The sequence below is a fragment of the Neolamprologus brichardi genome, chromosome 23 (genome assembly GCF_056152115.1).
Source record: "Neolamprologus brichardi isolate AB-2024 chromosome 23, ASM5615211v1, whole genome shotgun sequence".
NCBI classification, from domain to species: Eukaryota; Metazoa; Chordata; class Actinopteri; order Cichliformes; family Cichlidae; genus Neolamprologus; species Neolamprologus brichardi.
In genome coordinates, this window is record NC_142125.1 from 32,065,736 (window position 1) to 32,089,323 (window position 23,588).

A 23,588-nucleotide genomic window follows, 5' to 3' on the forward strand; every position below is an offset into this window, starting at 1 on the left:
ATTATCAGAAAACATAAACACTCCTCCTTCCAGTGGACTCTGGTCAGTGATTACACAAACTCTATAGTGAGGAGAATGGCCTCATGATTACCAGTAAGTATGAGTGCATAATTACCTTTTACTTTTGCTTTGGACTCAGCTGCCCCAAGATCAGAGTAGTGAACAACCTCCACCTGTACCTCCATCAGCACTGCAGCGTCTCATTGCTGCCCCCTGCTGGTGAATACAGGAAAAAGAAAATGATATCGAGGGAAATTTACAGGAGTATTATGTTTATGTCAAATAAAAATAAGAACAATAAGTTTGATAATCACATTAACTAAGGTAGCAACAAATGTCATAAGCAGCCCTGTAGTTATGAAAAAAGCATTCCTAATACTGAAACTATTCATGTGTTTAAGGTTTAAACCACCTCTTGATCAAATGAGTCAAACAAAGATCCTTTAATTTAATTTAATCTTTAATTGCAATGGAGGAAGGGTTATCCTGTGTGGTATATATGGTGCATTCACTGGATTTAACCAAGACCTGCGTTTCAAATTTAGAAAGATGATTTTAGCTTTATTTTATTTTTACAATACAACATCATATGATACTATATCCTTTGTCTCTTTAGCCAAATTTGTTGTGTACTCAAGCATTGTCCCAGAAGCTGTCTTCACAGAGTAATAAGCATTAAAAGAAAGGACAAAAATCATATTTTTTGCTTGTGTTTTTAAAGCAGACGTTAATCTGCAATCACAAACAAGAAACAAATCACCGCTGAGCCCAATATAAAAAAAACAAAACTGAACTGAGGAAGAGTTATCGGTGAAAAACCACAGACCAGGTCAAATAATAATAATAATAATTAATAATAATAATAATAATAATAATAATAATAATAATGATAATAATAATAATAATAATAATAATAAATACATACATACATTAGATAACAAAGCACAATAAAGAATCAAAACAAAGATAAAGAGTAGAAATGACTACCAATCCAAATAAAAGCCAGGAGGACTACCCCTTCTGTTCTGAACTCTGTTTTTCACGCGTTGTTAGGCTCGTCACGTATGCACAAACACAGCTTTTCACCCCATGAATACAGTGTCTGAACAGCAGTGACTTTAAATACAGGACGGAGGCACTTTTTGACAAAAGCCGGTGTTGTGCCAAAAAGTGATTGTCTGCCAAAAACTGATTTCCAGTGTTTCTGTGTATTTTTTATGTGTAATATCTTTACGTATGTTCGTAAATAGACTTCAGTGAACAGGGTTTACAAAGGGGTTACATAAAGAATTAAAAAATTATCTGTTTTTTAAGTATCTTTACAACTTGTACTTACCAATAGCGTAACCAATCCGCTCCTTTATCCCAACTGAAAATATTTTTACTGAACTATTGTAATATTTGCTGCCATTTCTGCTGTCCTATTGGGCAACTTACTCTTACAAAATACATTTTTAATGTTCATGAGATTTTTTTTACTGCATAAATAAAGGTTATATAAAAGTCACTGCCAAAAACTGATTGCGTCTTCTATCTTGTTACAAGAATGTTGTTTGTGGCTCAAGATGACTTTATGTCATCAATAAGGGATGCATTTTACATATGTTTAACATATTATAGCCCAACAACTTACTTATAGCACTTTAAATATGAGCAATCGCTTTTTGGCAAATACCGTAAATCAGTTTTTGGCAGACAATTACTTTTTGGCACAACACCGGTTTGATGAATGAATACGTCTTATTATTGACATGGCGTTTCACGTTTTCGAAAATAATTCACGTCTCTCGGTTTCTTGCACTACCAAGAGAACAAACCTTTGATGCACTTCCTGTCCTGTTTGAATGCTAAACCTGTGGACTTTTAGCAAATTTGTAATTATTTTTCATAATTCTTTCAAAGGAAGGAAACATTGACTCTAGGAACTAAGTTTCCATTTCGGTTTCTATGGGAAGGGTTTCCTTGAAACTCCCCACCTAAAGTTTGAGGAAGCGTAAACATGTATTTGTGGTGAGGAAAATCAGTCTTTTACTGCCGTTTTTGAGGATATAAGCAAACACGGTAAATCTTTAACCTTTTATTTTTCACTAGTTTTGCTAATATGTGTCGTTACTCTTTCAAACGGAACCGGCATTACTTTAGCAGAGTGTTTGCTGCGCTTAGTTCACGTTTAGCTTTGTGTGAACGGAATATTTCACTCAGATAATTAAAACACAAAATGTCTCGTATCTGTTTTAGCTTTTGTCACTAAGGGTCTTGAACTCATTGTGAGCAGACATGCCCCGACGAACACAAATGTGAAACGACAACAGTACTTTTATTTTGAAACGTAAGCGGAATTGCTTCTTTTTTCAAACACTTTAAAAGGCTTTTCTTTATTGTACCAGACATCAAGTTCTCAGTATATATAGCTATTATTAACTAAATACTTACAAGGTAGGTAGGTAAAGACTGTTTTCCGGTTATGTAGGAGTGTCTGCTGCTTAACGAGTTTATAGTCAGTGTGAGACATGTCAGAGCATGTTTGATCTGTGTGGAACAATAATCAGCGATTGTGCAGCTGTAAACTTACAGTAGCAGTTAAGTCATTTTAAAATGTATTTTTACCCACAAGTATTTAGCAGTGGTTTAAGTTGATTGCTTATTTCTGAATTAAGTTTTATTTTGTAGTTGAGCTAAAAAAAAAATAATAAAAAAAAACTACAAAAAACAAGTTGTTAAAAACAAGTTGTTCTATTGAAAGTGAGAGAGAACAATTACAATTATTATTAGCAGTAATATTATTATCATTATTATTACAAATGTGTTGATTTTATTTCAGCAATGTATTGCGTTTTTATATTCATGCTTTATTCCAACTTTTTAAGTCCTTATACCTTGGCTTTAGATATTTGATTTCAAGTACCAGTTAATACCGCTATCACATTAACACACTATTTCTCACTGTGATGAGAAGATGTGCAATCATTTTTTTATCACATGGTAGCAAGTGCATTTAGGCATGCACACATGGTCAAGGTGACCTGCTGGAATTGAAACCAAGCATGGTAGGGTTCGAATTTGGTGAGGCCATGAATTCATCCTGCCCTGTACCAGTGGTTCAAGCTGGTGCTGATGGTGTAATAATGTAGGGGATATTTTCATGGCCCACTTTAGGCCCCATTGTGTAAACTCCACAGCTTATCTGAGTGTTATCACTGACCATGTCCATCCCTTTATGACCACAATGTATCAATCTTCTAAATGCTGAATGCATCATCTCCAACTACTCAAATTGCCTTCATAGTCATCAGTCCCATCATGGATGTGCAGCCAAGAATTCTGTGATGCTATCAAGTCTAAACATGTTATCATAGCAAGTGCAAAAGATCTTTTAAGTCTTGATCTTTTATTTTAATGACGAGTGGTGTAGTAAACATGGAATACCACAGAATGAAATGGAACAGTTTGGCTCATTATCACTGACATTCAGTGTCAATTGTTTTGTGTGTGTGTGTGTGTGTTGGACTTGTCGACATCTAGTCTAGATACTGGATTGTTGCGCTGCTGAGCATGTCAAGTCTTGGCTTCATCTTGTTTTGTCTGAATGTCTAAAAATATATATTCAGCTTCACACAAAATGGGGAAAGCATTAAGTCCTCACATGTGGTACCAGATTTAATTCCCTCTTTTAAAGTTGTATTATTAGAAGAATCTGTTTCTTTTGTTGTTGTTGTTAAATAACTAATTTCTCAAATGACTCATTTAATTTGTTAAATGCTGGTAAATAGAGGAATTCAAGGAAGGACTAAACTGAGCAGACTTTTTCTTTCTTTTAACTGGTCTTACAGATTTCACCATGGACAGCACTTCCAAAGCTGATGCTTCCAGTCAGTTATCTGTTGCTTCTCAGGTTCCTTTCCTTCACTTGTGTACCACATTAGAAAAAATTCAAAAGTCCAAACTCCGCCCAGAGAAATCCAAGATCCTTGGGTACTTCGTTGAGAAATGGCGGGAATTTCATTCTGCCCTCCACAAAGACAACTCCAAAACTACAGACTCTTTCTATCCTGCCATGCGCCTCATAGTCCCGCCTTTTGAACGAGAGCGAGTGGCATATGGCATCAAAGAGAGCATGCTGGCTAAACTCTACATTGATGTATTAGGTCTCCCAAAGAATGGCCCTGAGGCTAATAAGCTGTTGAATTACCGTGCTCCGACCACGTCCCAAGGAGAAGCTGGAGACTTTGCTGGCATGGCGTATTTTGTGCTGAAGAAACGATGCACCAGCCAAGGAAATCTCAGTATTAAAGAGGTCAACGACTTCCTGGATACAGTAGCCACCAGCAATGCCACCAAGCAGAAGGATCTTGTCAAAAAGAGTCTGCTGCACCTCATCACCCAGAGCTCTGCTCTTGAGCAAAAGTGGCTCATTAGAATGATTCTGAAGGACATGAAGCTCGGGATCAGCAAAGAAACCGTTCTCCAAGTTTTCCACCCAGACGCTGCTGAGCTCTACAACGTCAACACAGACTTGAACAAGGTGTGCCAGCAGTTACACAATCCAGCCGTGTCCTTAAGTGAAGTCTCTATTGGACTTTTTTCAGCTTTCAAACCTATGCTGGCAGCTGTGGCTAACATCCGCAACGTGGAGAAACAGATGGGAAACAGCACTTTTTACATTGAGACAAAGCTGGATGGAGAGCGCATTCAGCTGCACAAAGATGGGGATGTGTACAAGTACTTCAGCCGAAATGCTTTTGAGTACACGCAGCAGTTTGGAGGATCCCCGTTGGAAGGATCACTGACGCCTTATATCCACGATGTTTTTAAAAGCAATGTGGTGAACTGCATTCTTGATGGTGAGATGATGGCATACAACTCAGCAGCAGACACCTTCATGCAGAAAGGGAGCAAATTTGACATCAAGAGGCTGATGGATGACTCAGAGTTGCAGACATGCTTCTGTGTGTTTGACGTGCTTTTAATAAATGATCAGAAGCTAGGCAAAGAAACTCTCAAGAAGCGACATGAGATTCTTCAGACAATTTTCACTCCAGCCAAGGGAAGGCTGCATCTGGTGCCAAAGGCTGAAGCCAGAACCATGCAGGAGGTGGTGAATGCTCTCAACGATGCTATTGACAGCAGAGAAGAGGGGATCATGGTGAAGGATCCTTTATCCATCTACAAACCTGACAAGCGAGGGGAAGGCTGGCTGAAGATAAAACCAGAATATGTGGATGGCTTGATGGATGAGCTTGACCTGCTGATTGTTGGTGGCTACTGGGGAAAAGGGAGAAGGGGTGGCATGATGTCCCATTTCTTATGTGCTGTGGCCGAAGCTCCAGAGCCTGGCGAGAAACCTTCAGTTTTCCATACCCTTTGCCGCATTGGCTCCGGCTACACCATGAAAGAATTGTATGACCTTGGTTTAAAGCTCACCAAACACTGGAAGGTCTACCGGAAAAACAACCCACCAGCATCCATCCTGTGTGGAACAGAGAAACCGGAAGTCTACATTGAACCCTGCAACTCCGTTATCATCCAGGTTAAGGCGGCTGAGATAGTCGGAAGCGACATGTATAAAACCAACTGTACTCTGCGCTTCCCCAGGATTGAAAAGATTCGAGATGACAAAGAATGGCACCAGTGCATGACACTGGCAGAGCTGGATCAGTTCCGCAGCAAGGCATCTGGGAAACTCGCCTCTCGGCACCTTCACATTGACAACGATGAACCGCAAAAGAAGAAGCGCAAGCTGCCAGTCAAACCCAAGAAAGTGATCGGTGTCATTGACCACTTTAAGCCCCAGGACCTTTCCGGGGTGACCAAGGAAACAGATATGTTTGAGGACGTGGAGTTCTGCATCCTGAATGGCACCGAAGATCATCCCAAGTCTGAACTGGAAAAGGGTGTGGCCAGGTAACACAAGTTTTTTTTTCTAGTAAAGTAAATGTTAGTTTGGTATTTTAGTTAAAGAAAAAAATGTGACTGAATTAGAAATTTTGGGCAGACAACATTTTTCTTATGTATTTAGTATTTTAAGAAATAAAATTTTTATGATTAAGTCAATTCTATCTTAAAGTAAAGCGCTGATATCGTGGTTGAGTTCTCACTTTAATAAAGTTGTTAATAAATACATTCTATAATGTGTCTACAGGATGAAGACACATTGTAAGAAAATGTAAATGGAGAAACTTTTAATAAATGTAAACATGTGACAGCCCTGGCAGAGATACAGCTTCACTGCTTTAGCTAACAGTAGGGACTTTAATGGTGTGTTAGCCAAGCCCTGTGAAGAAACAGGGAACATCTGTTTCAACTTTTGTTATTATGATCACTTTTTCTGTGTTTGTGTTTGAGTAAACAACATCTGGATAAGTAGAACTGTGGCGGTGCACTGGCATTCAGGAGGCACTTCCTCGCTTTCTTAAATGAATTGTAATTCCAAAAGGTTCTCAACCAGTTAGAGGACTCCAATTCGACTGTCTTGGACTATAGCTGGAAACACTATTATTTGTTCTGCTCTACAGCCATGGTAAGCTATAGCATAGCAGCACTAGCTTTCCATGTGTTTTAAGTTTGGTTAGAGAGGCAACAACAGGACAAGGACTTTCATTATCCACTGGATTCCAAGAGTTGGAGTCTATCCAGCTGTTGGAGGAAAGTCTCAAATGTTCTCTTTAAAGTCTCAAATGTTCTCTTTATATAGCGCTATATCACAACAATAATCACCTCAAGGCACTTAAACCCTTTCACGCATAGGGGTCACTACAGTGGACAGCTATTCAAAGGCTGTTTTCTTGTATTTGTATCAGTGTTGATGGTATACTTGCTCATAAACCACCACATTGGACACTGGTGTGTCACTCCAAAGGTGTTTTTGTCCACCTAAGTGGACATGTAAAAAACTCTTTGAAAAATACATGTTTAAAAAAATGAAGTTCAGAAATCTTTTTTTCATGCCTAAAGATGAATAAAAATACTTAAGAAAAAAATCCTGATTGAGGTTGTCATAATTCATGCATGAAAGGGTTAATTTGGAAGCCAAAGACCCTAAAATACAGAGAATAGTGAGAAAACCCCAACTCTCAGACGACCTCCTGTGAGCAAGCGATTGGTAAAACTGGTAAGGAAAAACTCCTTTTTAACAGGAAGAAACTTCAGGTGGTGGTTATGACTGAGTGTCTAATAATTAATAATTTCTTATATAATTCCCACTTTAGGTGTGGAGGTTTTGTAGTTCAGAACCCTGGACGGGACACCTACTGCGTGGTTGCCGGTGTGGAGAACATGCGCGTGAAGAACCTGATTTCATCCAACCAGCATGACATAGTTTGGGCCACCTGGCTGCTGGAGTGCCTGGACCAGAAGGAGGTGGTTCCATGGCAACCCCGCCACATGATCCACATGTCGCCTTCCACCAGGGAGCACTTTGCCAAGGAGTACGACAACTATGGTGACAGCTACTTTGTTGACACAGACGAGCAGCAGCTGCGGGAAGTGTTCAACAGGATCAGCAGCGCAGACGCATCAAACGAGGTAAATGTCACGCAGGTGGAGGGACGCTACGGCTGGGATGACCTTACAACCAGCATGTTCAGACCGTTCACAGCATATATGGACAGATTTGCTGACATAGGAGACCCTAAAAGTGCCATACCTGCCACCTGCCTGGACACCAGGGCATTGGAGTTTCGTTACCATGGAGGAAAAGTGGTGGAAGAGCTGGAGGAAGGCGTTTCACATGTTATTATTGCAGAGGCAACAAGACTTCTGGATTTGAGAACTCTGAGGCGCTGCTTTAGGAGGAAGTTTAAGATAGTAAAAGAGACATGGGTGACTGATTCAATCAAAGCAGGGCATGTGATGAATGACACTCAATATCTGGCTTGAAGAGGCTCTAGTACATTTAAATGGACACTCAGCATTTTTAATTTGTTTCTAATACGATTAGGGATAAACTCTTTAATAAAATCTACAGCATGAAAACTCCAACGACGCTAATTCTCATGGTTTTCAGTTTCTGTGAGTTTTGTCTTTTGTGTTCTTAACGAGACAGCTTATTATTAATTTTAAATGAATAGGCTGCTGACTGGTTTTTCAATTTTCGAACTCAGAATCATTATGAAGGGTTCAGATGCTTTTTGGGGGAATGGGGATGGGGGTCGGTCCTTCCTTCTTTCAGATTTTTAGCCAAGCAGTTATTAAAACTGTTTCTGCAGCAGAAAGGAGACTTGCCAATTAACCAGGAATGGAAGGTTTAATTCTGACAGTAATTTCTGTGAATGATCCACATTAGAGAGCAGCAGCAAGGGAATGCTCTGCCATAATAATCTGTCCATTGTGAAGGGGCGCTCCAGTGGTTTCATGTTTCACTTTAGTTAAGCTGACGGACTTGTGAGAGAGAGATTAAGAAAATAATGGTTCAAATTGAACCTGGAAAAACTGACTTGTGTTTCCCATGATTCCACAGTGTATTTGATTTGATCGACCTTAGCCTCTAAATATCCATTTTCTCCAAACCCATTGGGAAAACATCAAATCTGAGGTTGTTAAGCCAGTTAAGTTTGGAGCCTTTCCTCCAGAGCCTAAGAAGACACTCAACATGATCATAGACTGTAAATGAAAGATGTGCATGGCCACTGTGATTTTTACTCATTGGTATCTAAAGTTCACAGCAAGCCACATTATTTTCCAGATAATAAATATGCTCCAAAAGGAACCAGCAGCAGGATTCTTTCAGTTACATAAATGAATGAAGTTTTTGGCTATAGCTATATGTGTCACGTCTTACCCATATCCAGGCTGGTGAGTTACTGAAACATTTACCTCCTGTTCAGTTGTCATAGAGGGAAAGAGTATCCATAGAGACCCAAACACTTTGTGCACCAGGCTGAAAGCATGATTTTTAATAATGTAGAGTTATAAATTTTAGCATTGAAGTTTATGGCGAGTTACCAAGAGGCAACATCCAGGGTTTAAAGATTAAGCTGGAGTGAAAGTGCTGAAAACTACAGTTCCTCTAATGGCCATTTGACCTGGCTCCAAAAGTGAGTCAGTCCACACTGACGCCCATGTCAAAATGCCCAACTTTACAGAATTACCACAGCAAAAATTTTATATAAATTTAATATAATCGAACCATTTGGATACTTGAATTAGAGGTGTCCAGATACAAGCCATCTGCTACCGTCTCACTTTCATTAATTGGACTTGTGTTTGTGTGTTACTGTCTGTGCCCTTTGTAATAGAAAGATGTGACAGGTAATACAACCTGCTCTGTGGTACAAACTATGAAAGTTTGTGCTTCGGTTTTATTAGCCTGCTACTTGTGTGTTTGTGAATACAGCCGGTTAACTAAGCCTGCTACCATTAGCTAAAAACGTCTTCCTTTTGTCCAAGTACAGTAACATCTGGCTCCACAAAAGTGATAGCCAGATGCTAATGTTGAGGCATCACAGTAGCTATATTCATCTTTGGGATTGATTTGCTTGTGGAACAAGTCCCACGTGGCTTTAGGCGAACTGTCGTTTTTGGCACTTTCTCATGGCCTTCATTTTTCACCCTGGAGGTCGTTGCGTGTTCATGACAAGTGAAGACAATTTCACGTGGTGTCTTTTAATGTAAGAGAAATGTCTTGAACTGCTCCTGTTTTTTTGTGCTCTTGTGTCATTATGTATGAAGTACGATTCTAATAAATAATCCTGAAGGGGTTTGAAATACAATTTGTTAATAATTTTCTTAAAGACAACATCTGTGTGAAGTGATGGCCTTTGCCTCAGCTCTTCAACAAGGGACCACACGGGGGGGTACGTTAAAATTGGCTCAGCTCAAGGCCCTCCAACAAAGATGTGGCCACTTTTTCCTGCCTTCAAAAATGTCACTGATGAGTCTTGGGAGTCTTTGATATGTTCTAACCTTCATTAGCATCATCTCTAAGGTGCAGGCAGCTGCCTGTGGCGCCCTGGGCTTTGTTATGTGTAAATGCCGCATGAATACATTTTTAAAGTATAAGTGATGAGACACCTCTTCCTAATCATATACTGTGAATAATGGCCTGTTGTTAACACGTTGTTAGATTCCCTGTAGAGTTGTTGCATAGTTTTGCGATTAAAATTCTATGTTTAAGATATTGATAAAGATTAAGGCATGTTTTTCAGCAGTCTTCTGCCAAATTTGTCAAAATAAGAGATAAAAACTGTCTTCATTAGTAGTTAAAAGAATATTATGTACTTCAATGTGCACTCTGTAACCCAACGCCCACTCTGCACTATTTCCAGGTGATGCTGAGTGAGCGTTTGAGTGACAGGCTTTAATTAGAGGTACTCAACCAGCTCTTTTTCCCTGTGCAGTTTTGTGAGTACGAAGTGCTGCCGTTGGTCCCCTAAAAGGACTCACAGGAGCAGATTATCAGTCCCGACGATCTGGAGATGCAAACATCTGCTGTAAATCCAGCATTGCTGAAATATGATGTCCCTAATGGGATAAATGCTCTCATTAGGCTGGCTGCAGCTTTTGGAGAGCTGCTACCAGCAGCAGCACCCAGGACAGAAGCAGAAGACAAATGGTTTGGAAGCAACTCCTGGACCACCAGTACTGCACGCACTCAGGGGAAGTAAATGAGCTAGTAATAAGACCAAACACAGGTTCACGGCTGCAGGGAGGGTTTGTATGAGTCTGCAATTAGTACGGCCTGCCCTCAGTGAAAGTAACAGCCAAACACGGCAGTAAATCAAGCTCTGGTTGGCGCTTCCTAAGGATGGCATTTGACTGCTAGTAGGTAAATTAGGAGACACAAATGCCTTGTGTCTGGACAAGGTATCCAGTGTAAAAGTCTGCCCAATCAAATGTGCACTGTGGTGAATCCCTGTGAATAAGGGAGCAGCCAAAATGGGTTTGGGTAAATACAAACTATAGAGCACAGAGTAATGTGTGGTTTGATTAAGAAGAAAAAAAATGTAGACACATGCGTATGATGTCATAGAAAGCGGATCCCTAATATGGTCAGGTCAAGCACACATACAGCTGTGAGCACAGACGGTTTGCTGTTCTGACCAGGGCTGGACTGGGACAAAAAATCGGCCCGGGCATTTTGACTAGAGACCGGCCCACCAGGAATATTATAGGAAAAGCCATAAAGCCTTTGAATGAAAACAAACGCTGTTGTGACAGTCATGTACACTGTCTTGTTGGTATATGTATGATTTCTATACATTTTATGTCAGATAAAAACTTTGGTTGTAAGATTCAGATAATTATTTAATAAAAGCTAGACATTTTAAATGAGAATAAGAAAGAAAAGTATTTCTTTGTGCCCCCTCTCCCTGTTAATGCCCTACCTGGCCCCCTGACAGAACTTTGCTAGACCCGCCCCTGCACAGTTACCAGCTGTCAGCTACTTAGAAAAGGATCCTGGTGTTATTTCTCAGAAATAGTTCATAACTTTCCTTCAACTCATTCATGTCACCTAAAAGGTAAACCTGTTTCTCCATCACCTGTTCAGCTCTGATGATTCAGTAAGGACATCTCCTGGTTTCATCTTCATGTTTCCCTCTCACCACATATACAAACCGACATCATGACCATCAGCTTTACAGCTGTGGCTCCAGCAAACATCAGCTGATACTAGAAATTAATATTAAATAAATTCTAACAACAGCTGATCAAGCTTAAACGTGCTGCTGTTGTTTAGCACGACATCCGCTGGTTTCCTGTTTCTGGCGCAAAGTGGGTGATAAACAAAAAAGAGAGAAAAGCCGATCAGCTAATCATTGATCAGTTTCATGATTGAAGTAGGAACAGGAGAGAGAGAGGGAGAGAATGAGAGAAGAAGAAACAGCTGACAGCGTAAAGACGCAGAATAAATCCAGCTTTGTGTCTTTTTTCCATTCTAGCTGAAGTACGGGACAAACTGTGTTCCTTTTCACCTCATTACGAACCGCGTAATATTTTCTCTGAATGCGGGACGATTCAGTTTTTAAGGGACGGTTGGAAACTCTACTAACTAACCTTATGAATGAAATAAAGCTCACTATCAGTAACATCATTGCACCCACCCAGCAGCTCTATATAAACTCTGTCATGCTAGCTAGCACGCAGTACGAGTTATTGTAACTGACTGTAAAAAGTCAGCACAATGAAAATAAACTCCACCTAAACTTGGTTTATATCTGACCCAGATAGACCGCAGGTCATAACTTCTTACCTGAAGTTCAGTTCACCTGACACTTGCAGCTGCCTCGGATCTCTCCTCCTCCTGCCTCCCCTTTCTCTCATCCACCTGCTGGCCTCTGTTGAAGCTCCGCCATAGCCACCACCAAACAATTGAGTTATTTTTACACATCTGCCAGCATCTGGCCAATCCACCACCTTTCATTGTTTATACCGTTACTACAAAAAAAAACAACAAACAACAAAAGTTTCAGTTACCTCAATCACATTTTTTTCGTTATCTTCAAATAAGGAATTTTGTTTGACGAAACTTTTTAGACTTTCCACTGAAGCCACTAAGTTATACTTACTTTGATATAATTCGGAAAGCAGATTTTAAACATCTGATATCTCAGTTTGTCAAGTGCTTTACAATCCCAGTTGATTCTGATCGAATTAAGAGTACATGGGCTGACCTCGGTGTTCCTCTGTCTGAGGACCAATGATCAAACTGTTTGTCCAATATTCAGAAAGGCTCAATAAACGCCAGATATAAATTAATCCAGTTTAAAGTCATTCACAGATTACATTTTTCTAAACTTAAACTTAACCGGATCTATAATTCTGTATCTTCCTCATGTGATAGATGTAATATCTGTGAAGGTTCCCTTGCACATCTATTTTGGCATTGCCCTGTCTTGAAAACTTTTTGGAGCCAAATTTTTACGTGGTTTTCAAACCAATTTAGGAAAAAAGTACCACTTCATGGTACACTGGCTATACTTGGATCATTTGCATCAATCGAATCTTTTTCTTTTTCACAAAAACAGATAATTACAATGGGTATGCTGGTGGCAAAGAAACGTATTCTTTTACAGTGGCGGTCTTCTTCGGCCCCGTGTTTTAAAAGGTGGCTTAATGAGATGGTGTCTGTGGCCAGGGGGGAACAGATAAGATTTGATAGAAAGGGGAAACTGGTGAGTTTTTGTACGATTTGGCAGCCATTTCTAGAATTCTTAAAAATTAACTGATCATAATTCATGCCTCACACCCCGCATGAATTTTCTTATTTTATTTTATTTTACTCTTTATTTAGTTAATATTGCTATAATTTTTTTCTTCCTCTTTTTTCTCCTTTTTTTCTTCTTTTTTTCCATGCTTATAAGTTCACAACTGCTAAATGTAGTAATTGTCAGTTAAATCTGTATAAACATGCTGTGTTTAATTTAAAAGCAAAAAATAAAATAATTTTTTTAAAAAAGAAGAAAGTTGGCTTACATGAGAGTAGCTACAAGACATTAGATGAACCACGTGCTTTGACGCTTAATCATGCAAAGTGAAGTAGAGCATAAACATACTGAGAACAAAGGCACCAATAAGTCATCAATAAGTTAGAGGTTTAGACAAAAAAGATCAGTTATTAATGTGTTCTGAATTAAAAGCTACAACCAAGTTCAGTTAGCTTTTTTCATTATTTGTTTACTGTGTGTTTTAGTAGGCTTTAGAGTTGTTTGTTGGCAGTTTAGCCTTAAGACACATGTCAGCGGTTTCTTGTCAGAGGATAAAACCACGTGACCAACCTGTCTAAAATGTCCAGTCCAATAACAAATAAAATAGTTTTCAGAAAAGCTTCTGAACGACTTATAATTGATACAGAACACTCACACATAAAATGCTAAGTCCCTATACTTATATTTAATTAGTTACATTTCTATAAATTTTATGCCCAGCAATATTCTTTTCTTTAAAGAGTTTCATTTCAGAGCTTTAATTCTGAAGTCACACTTCGAATATTTCTGGTGAAATTTTGGCACGGTCTGTTTGACTTGATGCGCCCTTGCACAGAGAGATGCGGCGACTGTGGTGCGCGCGCATAACGTCAGAGCTGAAGATGTTTAGTCAAATCGCGTTAATTAAGTAGCACCATACCGGATGTTAATCGAAATTACCGACAAAATAAAACACATGCTAGGTTTCAACGTTTAAATGTGATATTCTGTATTTGTAATGTACTACTACTAATAATGATAATAATAATAATATGATTGTGCCTTGGTTTGTTACATAATGCTAAACTTTTCAAATTATTGTGTTATTTTTTTGACTTTCATTATTTTGCTTGAAACATTCTTTTCCTGCTTCATTTCATTTAAATAAAGAAGTTGGGTATTGGTAGTTTAACATTTTCTGATGGTTATGAATAATAATAATGGATTGCATTTATATAGTGCTTTTCGAAACCCTCAAAGCGCTTTTACAATTCCACTATTCATTCACAATAGTGGAGGCAAGCTACAGTTGTGGCCACAGCTGCACTGGGGCAGACTGACAGAAGCGAGGCTGCCATATCGCGCCATCGGCCCCTCTGACCATCACCAGTAGGCGGCAGGTGAAGTCTCTTGCCCAAGCACACAACGACCGAAACTGTCCGAGCCGGGGCTCGAACCGGCAACCTTCTGATTACAAGACGAACTGCCAACTCTTGAGCCACGATCGCCCACGATCGAATGTGTGGTTGAAGGCTTCCAGGCAGAAGACTTTATTTTTAAATTAATTTTACTTCTTTATTTCTTGTTTTAATTTATTAATTTATTTATTGTTAGATTTTTTTTAAGTTGTGTTGATTTATAAACATTTTCTTTAAAAAAATTCAGTAGCCTTAAAAACAAAACAAAAAACCCTCATTTTGGAAGCATCGCGTGTCATGAATGTCTAAAAAGCGGGAAAGCTGTTAAAACGAATCACTAGGAACGACTAAAACTAGCATTTATTTTGAGCGGCGTGACCGGAAATGCCGCCCTTTATCGTCGCCGCCTTCACCCAGCTTCCAGCAAACACACAGCATCTCTTGGCGAACATGGCGGCAACTTGACAACGGCAGCGAGCTGAGGATGGTGAGGGCTTGAAAAAGAAAAAAGAGGTCTGTCACAGGCTGTAGGCCCATCCGCCGACACAAAGGCATACAGCTTCGCCATGTTGGAAGAGGATAGCGCCTTTGTCCCTGCACGACCGAGGCCGGGGGAAACGTAAACGCGTCGGGAAGTGTTTCTAAAAACGGAGTCGAGGCTACGCAGAGGAGCGGAGCGGCGCGGCGCGGAGGAGAGCTCGGGGCGGGCAGGCGGGAGGACAGCGGCTTCACCGGTCAGCCATGGAGGATGCGGCCCGTGGTCGCCAGCGTTTGATTTCCCAACCGACCCACGCTCCTTTTAATGGGAATTACCGCTGATAGCAAAGGCAAGCCGGGACAACCCACCGCCCGACACTTGAGGGGAGGAAAACGCGAAGCGGACCCGACGTCAATGACTGTTGCGGCAGAGGAGCCCCCACGGTGGAGTCGGCCGGTTCCCAAAATATGACCAGGGGTGCTGGGACGTGTTGGCAGCAAGAAGATGACGACGGCTTCCAAATCTGGCTAGAGCCCCCCCGCGACAACCAAAAGCCATTCACCGACTCAGAGAGGGCGCAGAGATGGCGACTGTCCTTGGCATCCCTCTTGTTCTTAACCATCCTCCTCTCTGATCACCTGTGGTTCTGCGCCGAGGCCACGCTGGCCCGGACCCGGGACAAGTTCGCATCCACCCACCCTTTGTCACCTCAGACATACTCAGCACACAGCAGCCTCAGAGGAAACCCAGATGATATTTTTATAGGAAACTCTACCAAACATTTGTGGCGGCTCGAAACTTGCCACCGGGATAGTTTATCTAACGACTGCTTTACTTTCTTGGATGCCGACGAGTTGTGCAGGGGCCTTTCCGACAGAGAGGGGACGCGGGCTGTAAATATGAGCAATTTGTACCTTTCCTTTTGTAACTCCTACTCCCTGCTGGATTTGTTGTACGGCTCGACGAGTCCGGACAATTTGAACTGCAGCCTCGACGCGCTCGGCGACGGCGACGCGAACCGCTGCAGTCTGTGCGTCCAGGCGTACCAGCGCTACGACCAGCACGCCCAGGAGAAATACGAGGACTTTGAGCTCCTCAGTCAAAAATACGAGCCGGGGGCATATTCGGTGAGGACGTGCATGGAGCAGTGCAAGGTAGGCTGCAAACAAACAAATAAAACCTGCAAGAAAAGAGATGAAAAAACAAACAAACAAAAGGGATGGGGTGGGAGGGTGTTGGGGAGAGGGGGGTGATGTGGTGGTGGCCATCTGTTGATTTGGGCCCGGATAGATGCCAGTTTTGTGGTCCTCCTCCTCCTCCTCCTCCTCTTGTCGCCATGGAGACGGATGACAGATTCAAGGAGACTCCCGGCTCCGGGCCTCATGTTCATTCATCTCCTCATCGTGTTTAGGCCCCATGCTAATGTGCAGATGGAGGCCCTACTCGTGTGTGTGCGCCCCATCCCCACAGGCCTCCCTTTTACAAGCTTGTGCACTTCATAATACCGGAGAACGCATATGGTTAAGTAAGACCACTGGATAATTTAATGCAGTGGTCCAATTTACCCACCCCTCCAAAAAAAAGTGTCTGCTCTTCAAATGTACAGGTGCCCTTGTAGCTCACCTGGTTGAGCAGGTGGCTCAGTCCGCTGCTGATCGTTGTCTTCTGGTCTCCCTTATTGGCTCCCCTGAGGAAACACACATTTAATGAGTCCTGCGTTTTCTAACAGCCCAGGTTGTCTTTGTCTGTTAATCAGTTGAAATCAAAATCGCATGCGTCTTTGGAACTACACAGCAATATTTTACTACTTGAAGTCTAGAAGTGCTTTAAATTTCCAGATGCTGCCAGCATGTTTAGCAGCTCATTTGACCAAAAAATTGGAGTAATTATGTACCAGCCATCAAGCAGGGCCAGATCAGACCCTTCCTCGGCCCTTTTTTGGCCACTGTGCCACATGCTTGACACTCCAGTTTTATGGCCTTCTAACAGTTTAATGATCAGGAATGAGGCAGGCACCTTATGCAAACAACTCTAGGATCCCCGTGTGTGTGTTTGTGTGTTGCTGCAGTCTGCCAGGTGTTCACCACCACTGCCCCACTCCATATCAAGAGTGTTTCATTACAGTCAAGAGGTGGTTTCCCTGCCTAATGTGCCGGAAGTCTCCTTCCCGCTGCTGTTTGCTTATCTCCATATCCGCGCACACACACACACACACACACACACACACACACACACACACACACACACACACACACACACACACAAGCAAACGGCCTCGCGTTGGCTCCACTGTTTGATCGTTTACCATCTCCTGACAGAGCACGGCGAGGTTAATGTGGGCTGTAATGGGTGCCCGGTTAAGAGCTGCCTCTGACAGTCAGTCGGTTCAGCACCATGGAGCTGTCCACAGTGCTGAATGGCGCTTCCCAGCTCCATTCACAGAAGCCCTGGCCAATCCCAGATGGCCTCCATTCACCCAACCAGCGGCAGAGACACAAGCACAGGCGTCAAGTGAAAAATCTAACCAGGCCATCTGCCTGCTTATACAGACCCGATGTGTGGCATGCACAGGAGCGGGGCCTAGTTTGGAAAAAGTAGCTAGGATCTAGGGGAAGGAAATGTGAAAAGGCAAACCAAATCACTTTTGTGTGCATTTGCAGTCAGCAAACTATGATTCACTTTCTTCTTTATGTCTCTGTTCTATTGAATGTCTTAATGCTGATAAAGACAGCAGCCTTTTTTAGGTACGATAATGCATATTGTTGCATATAAACACTGATTCTTTGAGTGCAGAAAGGCGTTGGAGGAAGCTGCTCTTGAATTTATCTCCTGCACAACAGTGGATCAGGATTTATTTTCTTTCTTGACAGTTTTGCTGTCAGTGTTTAAAGCCAGGCTCCATATTCAGTCTGCAGTTACAAGTCTCTTTATATTTGGAGTATTTGTGTGATCTCGATACATATTTGGATTAGCTACAAAAATACATACAAAAAATGCATCTGATAGATTTTTTTTGCTGAGCAAGACACTTAAAGACACCTTGGGTGTTTTTTGGATAAAAGTCACAAGTAGCACAGAGATCAATTCCAAGTCTCAAAGCCTGTATCAGAGGCTAGTTTATGACAATATAAGAACAAACTGAATGGATTTATTGTTCTGCTTAGTGTTTAGGATCAACAAAGGCTACACACAATTGTGTGACAACAAGCTTCTCGAGGTTAACCACACTGGAATGTGATGCAGTTAAAATATATTTGAGCAGTTTGTATAAACAGATGTACAAATGTGCAATAAATGCAAAATCATATACAGAATAACATTCTGACCCTGTGCAGCCAACCGAGTCTATACAAGTGAGCAAAATGCACAATGTTTAAATTGAATGGCATCAAATTTAATCTGTGAAATGGGCATCCATAAAATGAAAATCCCAGTAGGTGGTTATTATAATAGGCTACAGGAAGCAGCTCAACATTCATTCTTCAATTCTTCAATTTCTAGTGTATGAATCCAAAATGCTCTTCTTTTTAACAGTAATCTGTCTGCATTCCCACCACTTTTAGGAGTAATTGTAACCACTATTTCTATTTCTGTATGTATGTTAAGTAAATGTACCAGGGTACACTGAAAATTTTACAATGTGTGAAAATTTAACCATTCACACATGGGTAATAACTTAGTTATGTAAAATTATACTGTTCTTGACTCTTAACAGCCAGTGGAGTGACTTTTCTACAAAGGATTCAGGTCGAACTTCCAAAGGATGCAAAACTTATGCTCATTACTAAGTGCCCTGCTGCACTGCCTCTTTGTTGATGCCAGCATCAACAGTGAGCGTTACTAGCTAATAGGGGTGGGGGAAAAAATCGATACTGTGTAGTATCGTGATATTTTGTTTGCTAATAATGTATCGATACAGGGACAGCAGAAATCGATATTTTGTTACAAAAAAAGTTTTCGTGGACTGGAACATGCTCTGACTTCAGAGCATGTTGATCCTTTTTCTGAGCAAGAATCCTGACATTCCTTCACTGTCCAAATGTGTTTAACTTGTTTTTGGCAGTTTACTTATTTTAATTTAAGACATGTTTTATTTTAATTAAGTTTAAAACTTTTTTATTTCATGTAAAATTATATTTTGTTTTAATTTACTTTCAAATTCTTCAGTTCCTGAAGGGGCTGCATAGTTTTCATAAATTGCATAGTTCAGAATAGCTATAATTGTACCAGATGGTTGATTCAGTTAAGTTGGACTAGACTGTAATACAAACCGTTCAGTTTGTCAACAATAAAACTGAAATGAGAGAAAGACTGAGTGTGAGACTTTGATATTAGAGAAAATGAATATTGATAAAGTTTACCTTTATGTTCAGAATCTGAATATCGCAAAATATTTTAAAAAATTGCAATAATATCGTATCGTGCGTTAAGTATTGTGATAATATCGTATCGTGGGATGTATGGTGATTCCCACCTCTACTAGCTAATAGTAGCGTAGAAAGAGTCCACTAACCTGAGTGACAAATGGCTGACTCAGCCAACAATTGGCTTCAAAGTGCTACTGACAGTATCAGTTGCTAAGTTGGGTATCAAGTCTGTGTTAGCAGTCAAGCTAATGTTAGCTACAGGGATGTGCAAAACTAGTCGACTAAGCGACTAATGGTTGTTGTTGTCAGTAGTCGGGACCAGACGTACTAGTCGTTAAATCTAATTGTTAACATTTGAATTGATGCCCAGTCCTAAATGTTATGCAGCCAGCTGCCACCAGATAGAGCACTGAATTTAAGAAACACCATGAATGGATCTTTTTGTCAACAGTATTAGAGATCACAGATACAAGCGGTGAAAATGAGCTTTTTCCGAAGGGTGTCTGGGCTCTCCCTCAGCGATGGGGTAAGGAGTTCAGTCAATCGGGAGATGCACAGAGTAGAGCAGAGTAGTCCTCCACATTGAAAGGAGCCAGCTGAGGCTGTTGCCTCCTGACTTTTTGAAAAATATTTCAGTAATACACGAGCATCTTTTGTAGTAATATCTTTTCATATCATATTTAACATCAGCTTATTTTATGTGTGTTTCTTCTTCCCTGTCTGTTTGGAGTATTATGTATAACACTCATAATGGGCCAGTTACCTCGCATAGTTCATTATTGAAGAAGTCATATATTAATGGATTCAAATGCCTTTGTTTAAACCGTTTTTGACATTAAATTATTCTCAAATTGAACTTTATATCTGAATGTTTCTTAGTGTAAGACTAGTCGTTTAGCCTAATTGATTTTTTTCAAGTAAAAGATTAATTGCCAGGATTATCCCTAGTGATCTAATATTAGCTAAAGCCAGTTTTATCTACCAAAACCGGTTTGACCTGACCGACTAAACCCGGCTAAGCCAACAGCAACATCAGCAGTGTGTTTCATTCACATAGAATTTTTTTCTCTCTCTCGGCTCAGAACCGACTCAGTGCTGTTGTTTTTCAGACTAATGTTAGCTAAAGCTAGTGTGCTCACATGGAAAAATACTGTCTTGAGTGGACAAAGCTAGCTGTTTTATCCAAACACCCAGGGCTGATCTGGCATCTTGGCTGTCCATTTTTCACATTACTTTATGAGTTTAATGTTACTAACCAACCATCACCAGATTTGTGCAGTGTAGATAAGTTACAGCAGACTCACTGTATGTCACTAGCAAAATCGTATCTGAGTATAAAGGCTAGTTGACTAGTCTGCCATATTTGCTTCATCAGCCAGGCTGCGGGTGTCATTGATAATACGAGTGTTAAGGAGGTTGTTAGGTCCACGAGTTGGACTAAATGATATCTGGAGAAAATAAGAATGTAGAGTCACAGTGTAAAGGAAAATAAACAGCTGATCTTGCTGGAATATTGAAGTTTCCTGCCATAAGTGTGAGACGGCTGTGCGTTTTACTCCAGCCGCCATGTCTGACATTCTTTCTTCTCCCCTGCTGAACTCAAGCCCTGCTCATGATTTCATGTTTTAGCCACTACCAGTCTTCAGGCCCAATCTTCACACTCACCTCTTGGCATTTGAAGAGAAAACAGTCATTTAGTCAAGCTGCTAATTTCTTTAACAATGACCCTTCTTAGTCACCTTCTAGATTATAGGGTTGCCCGAGTCCTCCGTATGGTACGGAAAGAGCAGCATGACTCAAAGGATAATATCGAGCTCTTGTTGCGTTAATGGCTACCTGCCTCGGAGAAACCTAGCGGTTCAACTTGTGTGCCCGCTCAGACGGAAAAGTGTGAAAACATTAAACAAACAGAGGCCTGAATCACTGTCTGGTGCACGGTTAACAGTGCAGACAGGTACAGCAGGCGTTTGCTGCAGGACAGTCTCTGACATTTCGAGCGAGGATATTTGAGAGTCGCGTTTGTTGTGCAGGAGTGTCTCCAGTGGTCCGCAGGTGGTGCTTTGATTCCTCTCGCCTGAGGTGAAACATCACACAGCAGACACGGCCAGTGTGCTGTTCCTCACAATGGGATCCTCCATCATCGGACTCTGTGAAAACCCACCATTCATCCTGACAGCAGGGCGGGCTTAGAACATACAAACCGGGGCAGATGCACTGAGCAGCGGTATTTTCCAGCTTTTGTTTTTTTGTTTTTTTTTCATCTCGAGCGTGAACCAAAATGTCAGACTCACTCAGAGTTTTACAGGAAACAGTGAAGCTCTCCAGAAAGCATTTGACTGGAAAATGACTGTTAGCTAACAAAGGCAAGGGGTCACATTAATTAGGGTGTTCCCTACTCTGGAAGCAGGTGCACAAAACTCACGGTTTGCTATGAGCCTTGTTTTTAAAGTGGTGTTCAGTAAGTTTTGTAAAAGCTGGGAAAATGAGAAGACCGGTTGTCTGTCTCTGTGTTAGCCCTGTGAGACTGACCTCTCCAGGGTGTACCCTGTCTCCTTCCCTCCCAGTGCTGGGACACGCTCCAGCCTCCTCGCAACTCGATTCTGGACAGTATTTAAAAAAGAACATCATGTTATGTTCAGTAAGAGTTGAAACTAGAGATTGACTCTGTGAACTCGTCAGAAAAATCTTTACTGAGGTCACAGTTTGAGGGAGCCAGAGACTCATTGTAACCACAGATCTCTATAAAACCAGACTTCTTATTGAAACCAGAGGAATTCTCAAGAAAGTTCATCTGTGTGGGATATTTTAAATGACCTCAATTGACCAAAGTGCTGTAAAAGCTATACAGAATATACACTGTAAATATATATATATATGACAGTCATCAAAGCAACCATAAAGATACACTGTAAGTCAAACAAAATAAGTAAATAAAACAGTTTGCATAAGAAGAGCCAGAGTAATCTGCTCAACTACACCTGAAAGCAAGTGAGAACAAATGGGTTTTTGAAAGTGTTTTAAAACGATTAAGAGACTTGGCAGCTCTTATGTGAAAAGATAAGTTGTTCCAAAGATTAGGAGCCACCACTGAAAAGGCTCTCTCGCCTTTGCTTTCAAGCCTGCACCAAAAAGAGCACAGACCTCAGTGCTACTGCAGGATTGTATGCCTTCAAAAGTTCTGTTAAGTGAGGGAGCGCCAAACTACTGAGATCCTTAAAAACAAGCAATAAAATTTTAAACTGGATCCTGAAATGGACTAGAAGCCAGAGGAAGGAGGCCAGTATAGGTGAGCTGCTGCTTGGAGGTGATAATGACTGGATTATTCTCTCAAAATCATGTGGCACGACGTAGGTAAAGGTAACCTAACCGAGGAGCCTGAACTTGATATAGACTTCTGCAGGAAATCAACGTCTTTCTCAGGAAGTGCACGTGAGGTTATTTGGAAGTTTACAGCGTGGGGTTAAAAGGAGTTTCCCGTTATGTCACAATTACAGTACAGTTTCCAGTTAAAGCATAATTCATGCATTAGTTGAAAGAAGCTGATCTTAACAAGAGAGCTAATCTGTTTATCACACTGTCAAAAATCACAACAAGGTTCCTTGCAACCGGATGACAGTAATCGGCTTTGAGTGTTTCCTCCAAGTTTGTGTTTTGCTTTTGTTCAGATTGAGGAATTTCATCTTCAGCCATCATTCTTACTTTTGATCTTTTAAAAAATTGCAGGTTAGCAACACTTCTGTATTGGCATTGCTTTAGAGGCTCAGAAGCAACAAATATCTTTCATGGATTAGAGATATTTCGGGTTCTGGCTTCACCAGTTATGGCCAATTACGTTGTTTGTTTAATCAAATACGGCTGGATATCATACCGTTCACGGTAATAATGTTAGGCAATGATAAGAAAATGAAATATCGCGATAGAATATGGGTAAAACCCGCATGCGCAGTGCCTTTGTTTTCATACACACATGGCGGAAAAAGCATGGCGGCGACGGATTGTTGAATGAAACAGAATTGGTTTGTCAAAATGCTGAAACTTCAGTGGTGTGAAACTGGTCAGATACACAACAAAGCACTATTTTTGGTAGAGCATGCTAGCGGGCCGTCGTTATTACCGTGTTTTTCGGAAAATGCGGCACACTTAAAATCAATCCTTTGATTTTCTGAAAAATCGACAGAGCCCCTTATAATCCCGAGTGCCTTAT

At 40.9% G+C, this 23,588-nt stretch overlaps 2 protein-coding genes across 2 annotated transcripts in view; both read left to right on the forward strand.

The window, feature by feature from the left end:
* Positions 1 to 1,956: 1,956 nt before the first annotated feature.
* Positions 1,957 to 9,707, forward strand: lig4 (ligase IV, DNA, ATP-dependent). The gene is made up of 3 exons (XM_006804070.3): positions 1,957 to 2,061; positions 3,831 to 5,901; positions 7,206 to 9,707. The coding sequence occupies exons 2-3, from the start codon at positions 3,839 to 3,841 to the stop codon at positions 7,873 to 7,875; spliced, it is 2,733 nt and encodes a 910-aa protein (XP_006804133.2). The 5' UTR covers positions 1,957 to 2,061; positions 3,831 to 3,838; the 3' UTR covers positions 7,876 to 9,707.
* A 5,276-nt stretch (positions 9,708 to 14,983) lies between these two features.
* nalf1a (NALCN channel auxiliary factor 1a) overlaps positions 14,984 to 23,588 on the forward strand; it is a 52,184-nt gene continuing 43,579 nt past the window's right edge. The window contains exon 1 of the mRNA XM_006804069.3: positions 14,984 to 16,171. Within this exon, the coding sequence (XP_006804132.1) occupies positions 15,485 to 16,171 (687 nt within the window). The 5' untranslated portion in view covers positions 14,984 to 15,484. The remainder of the gene's footprint in view (positions 16,172 to 23,588) is intronic.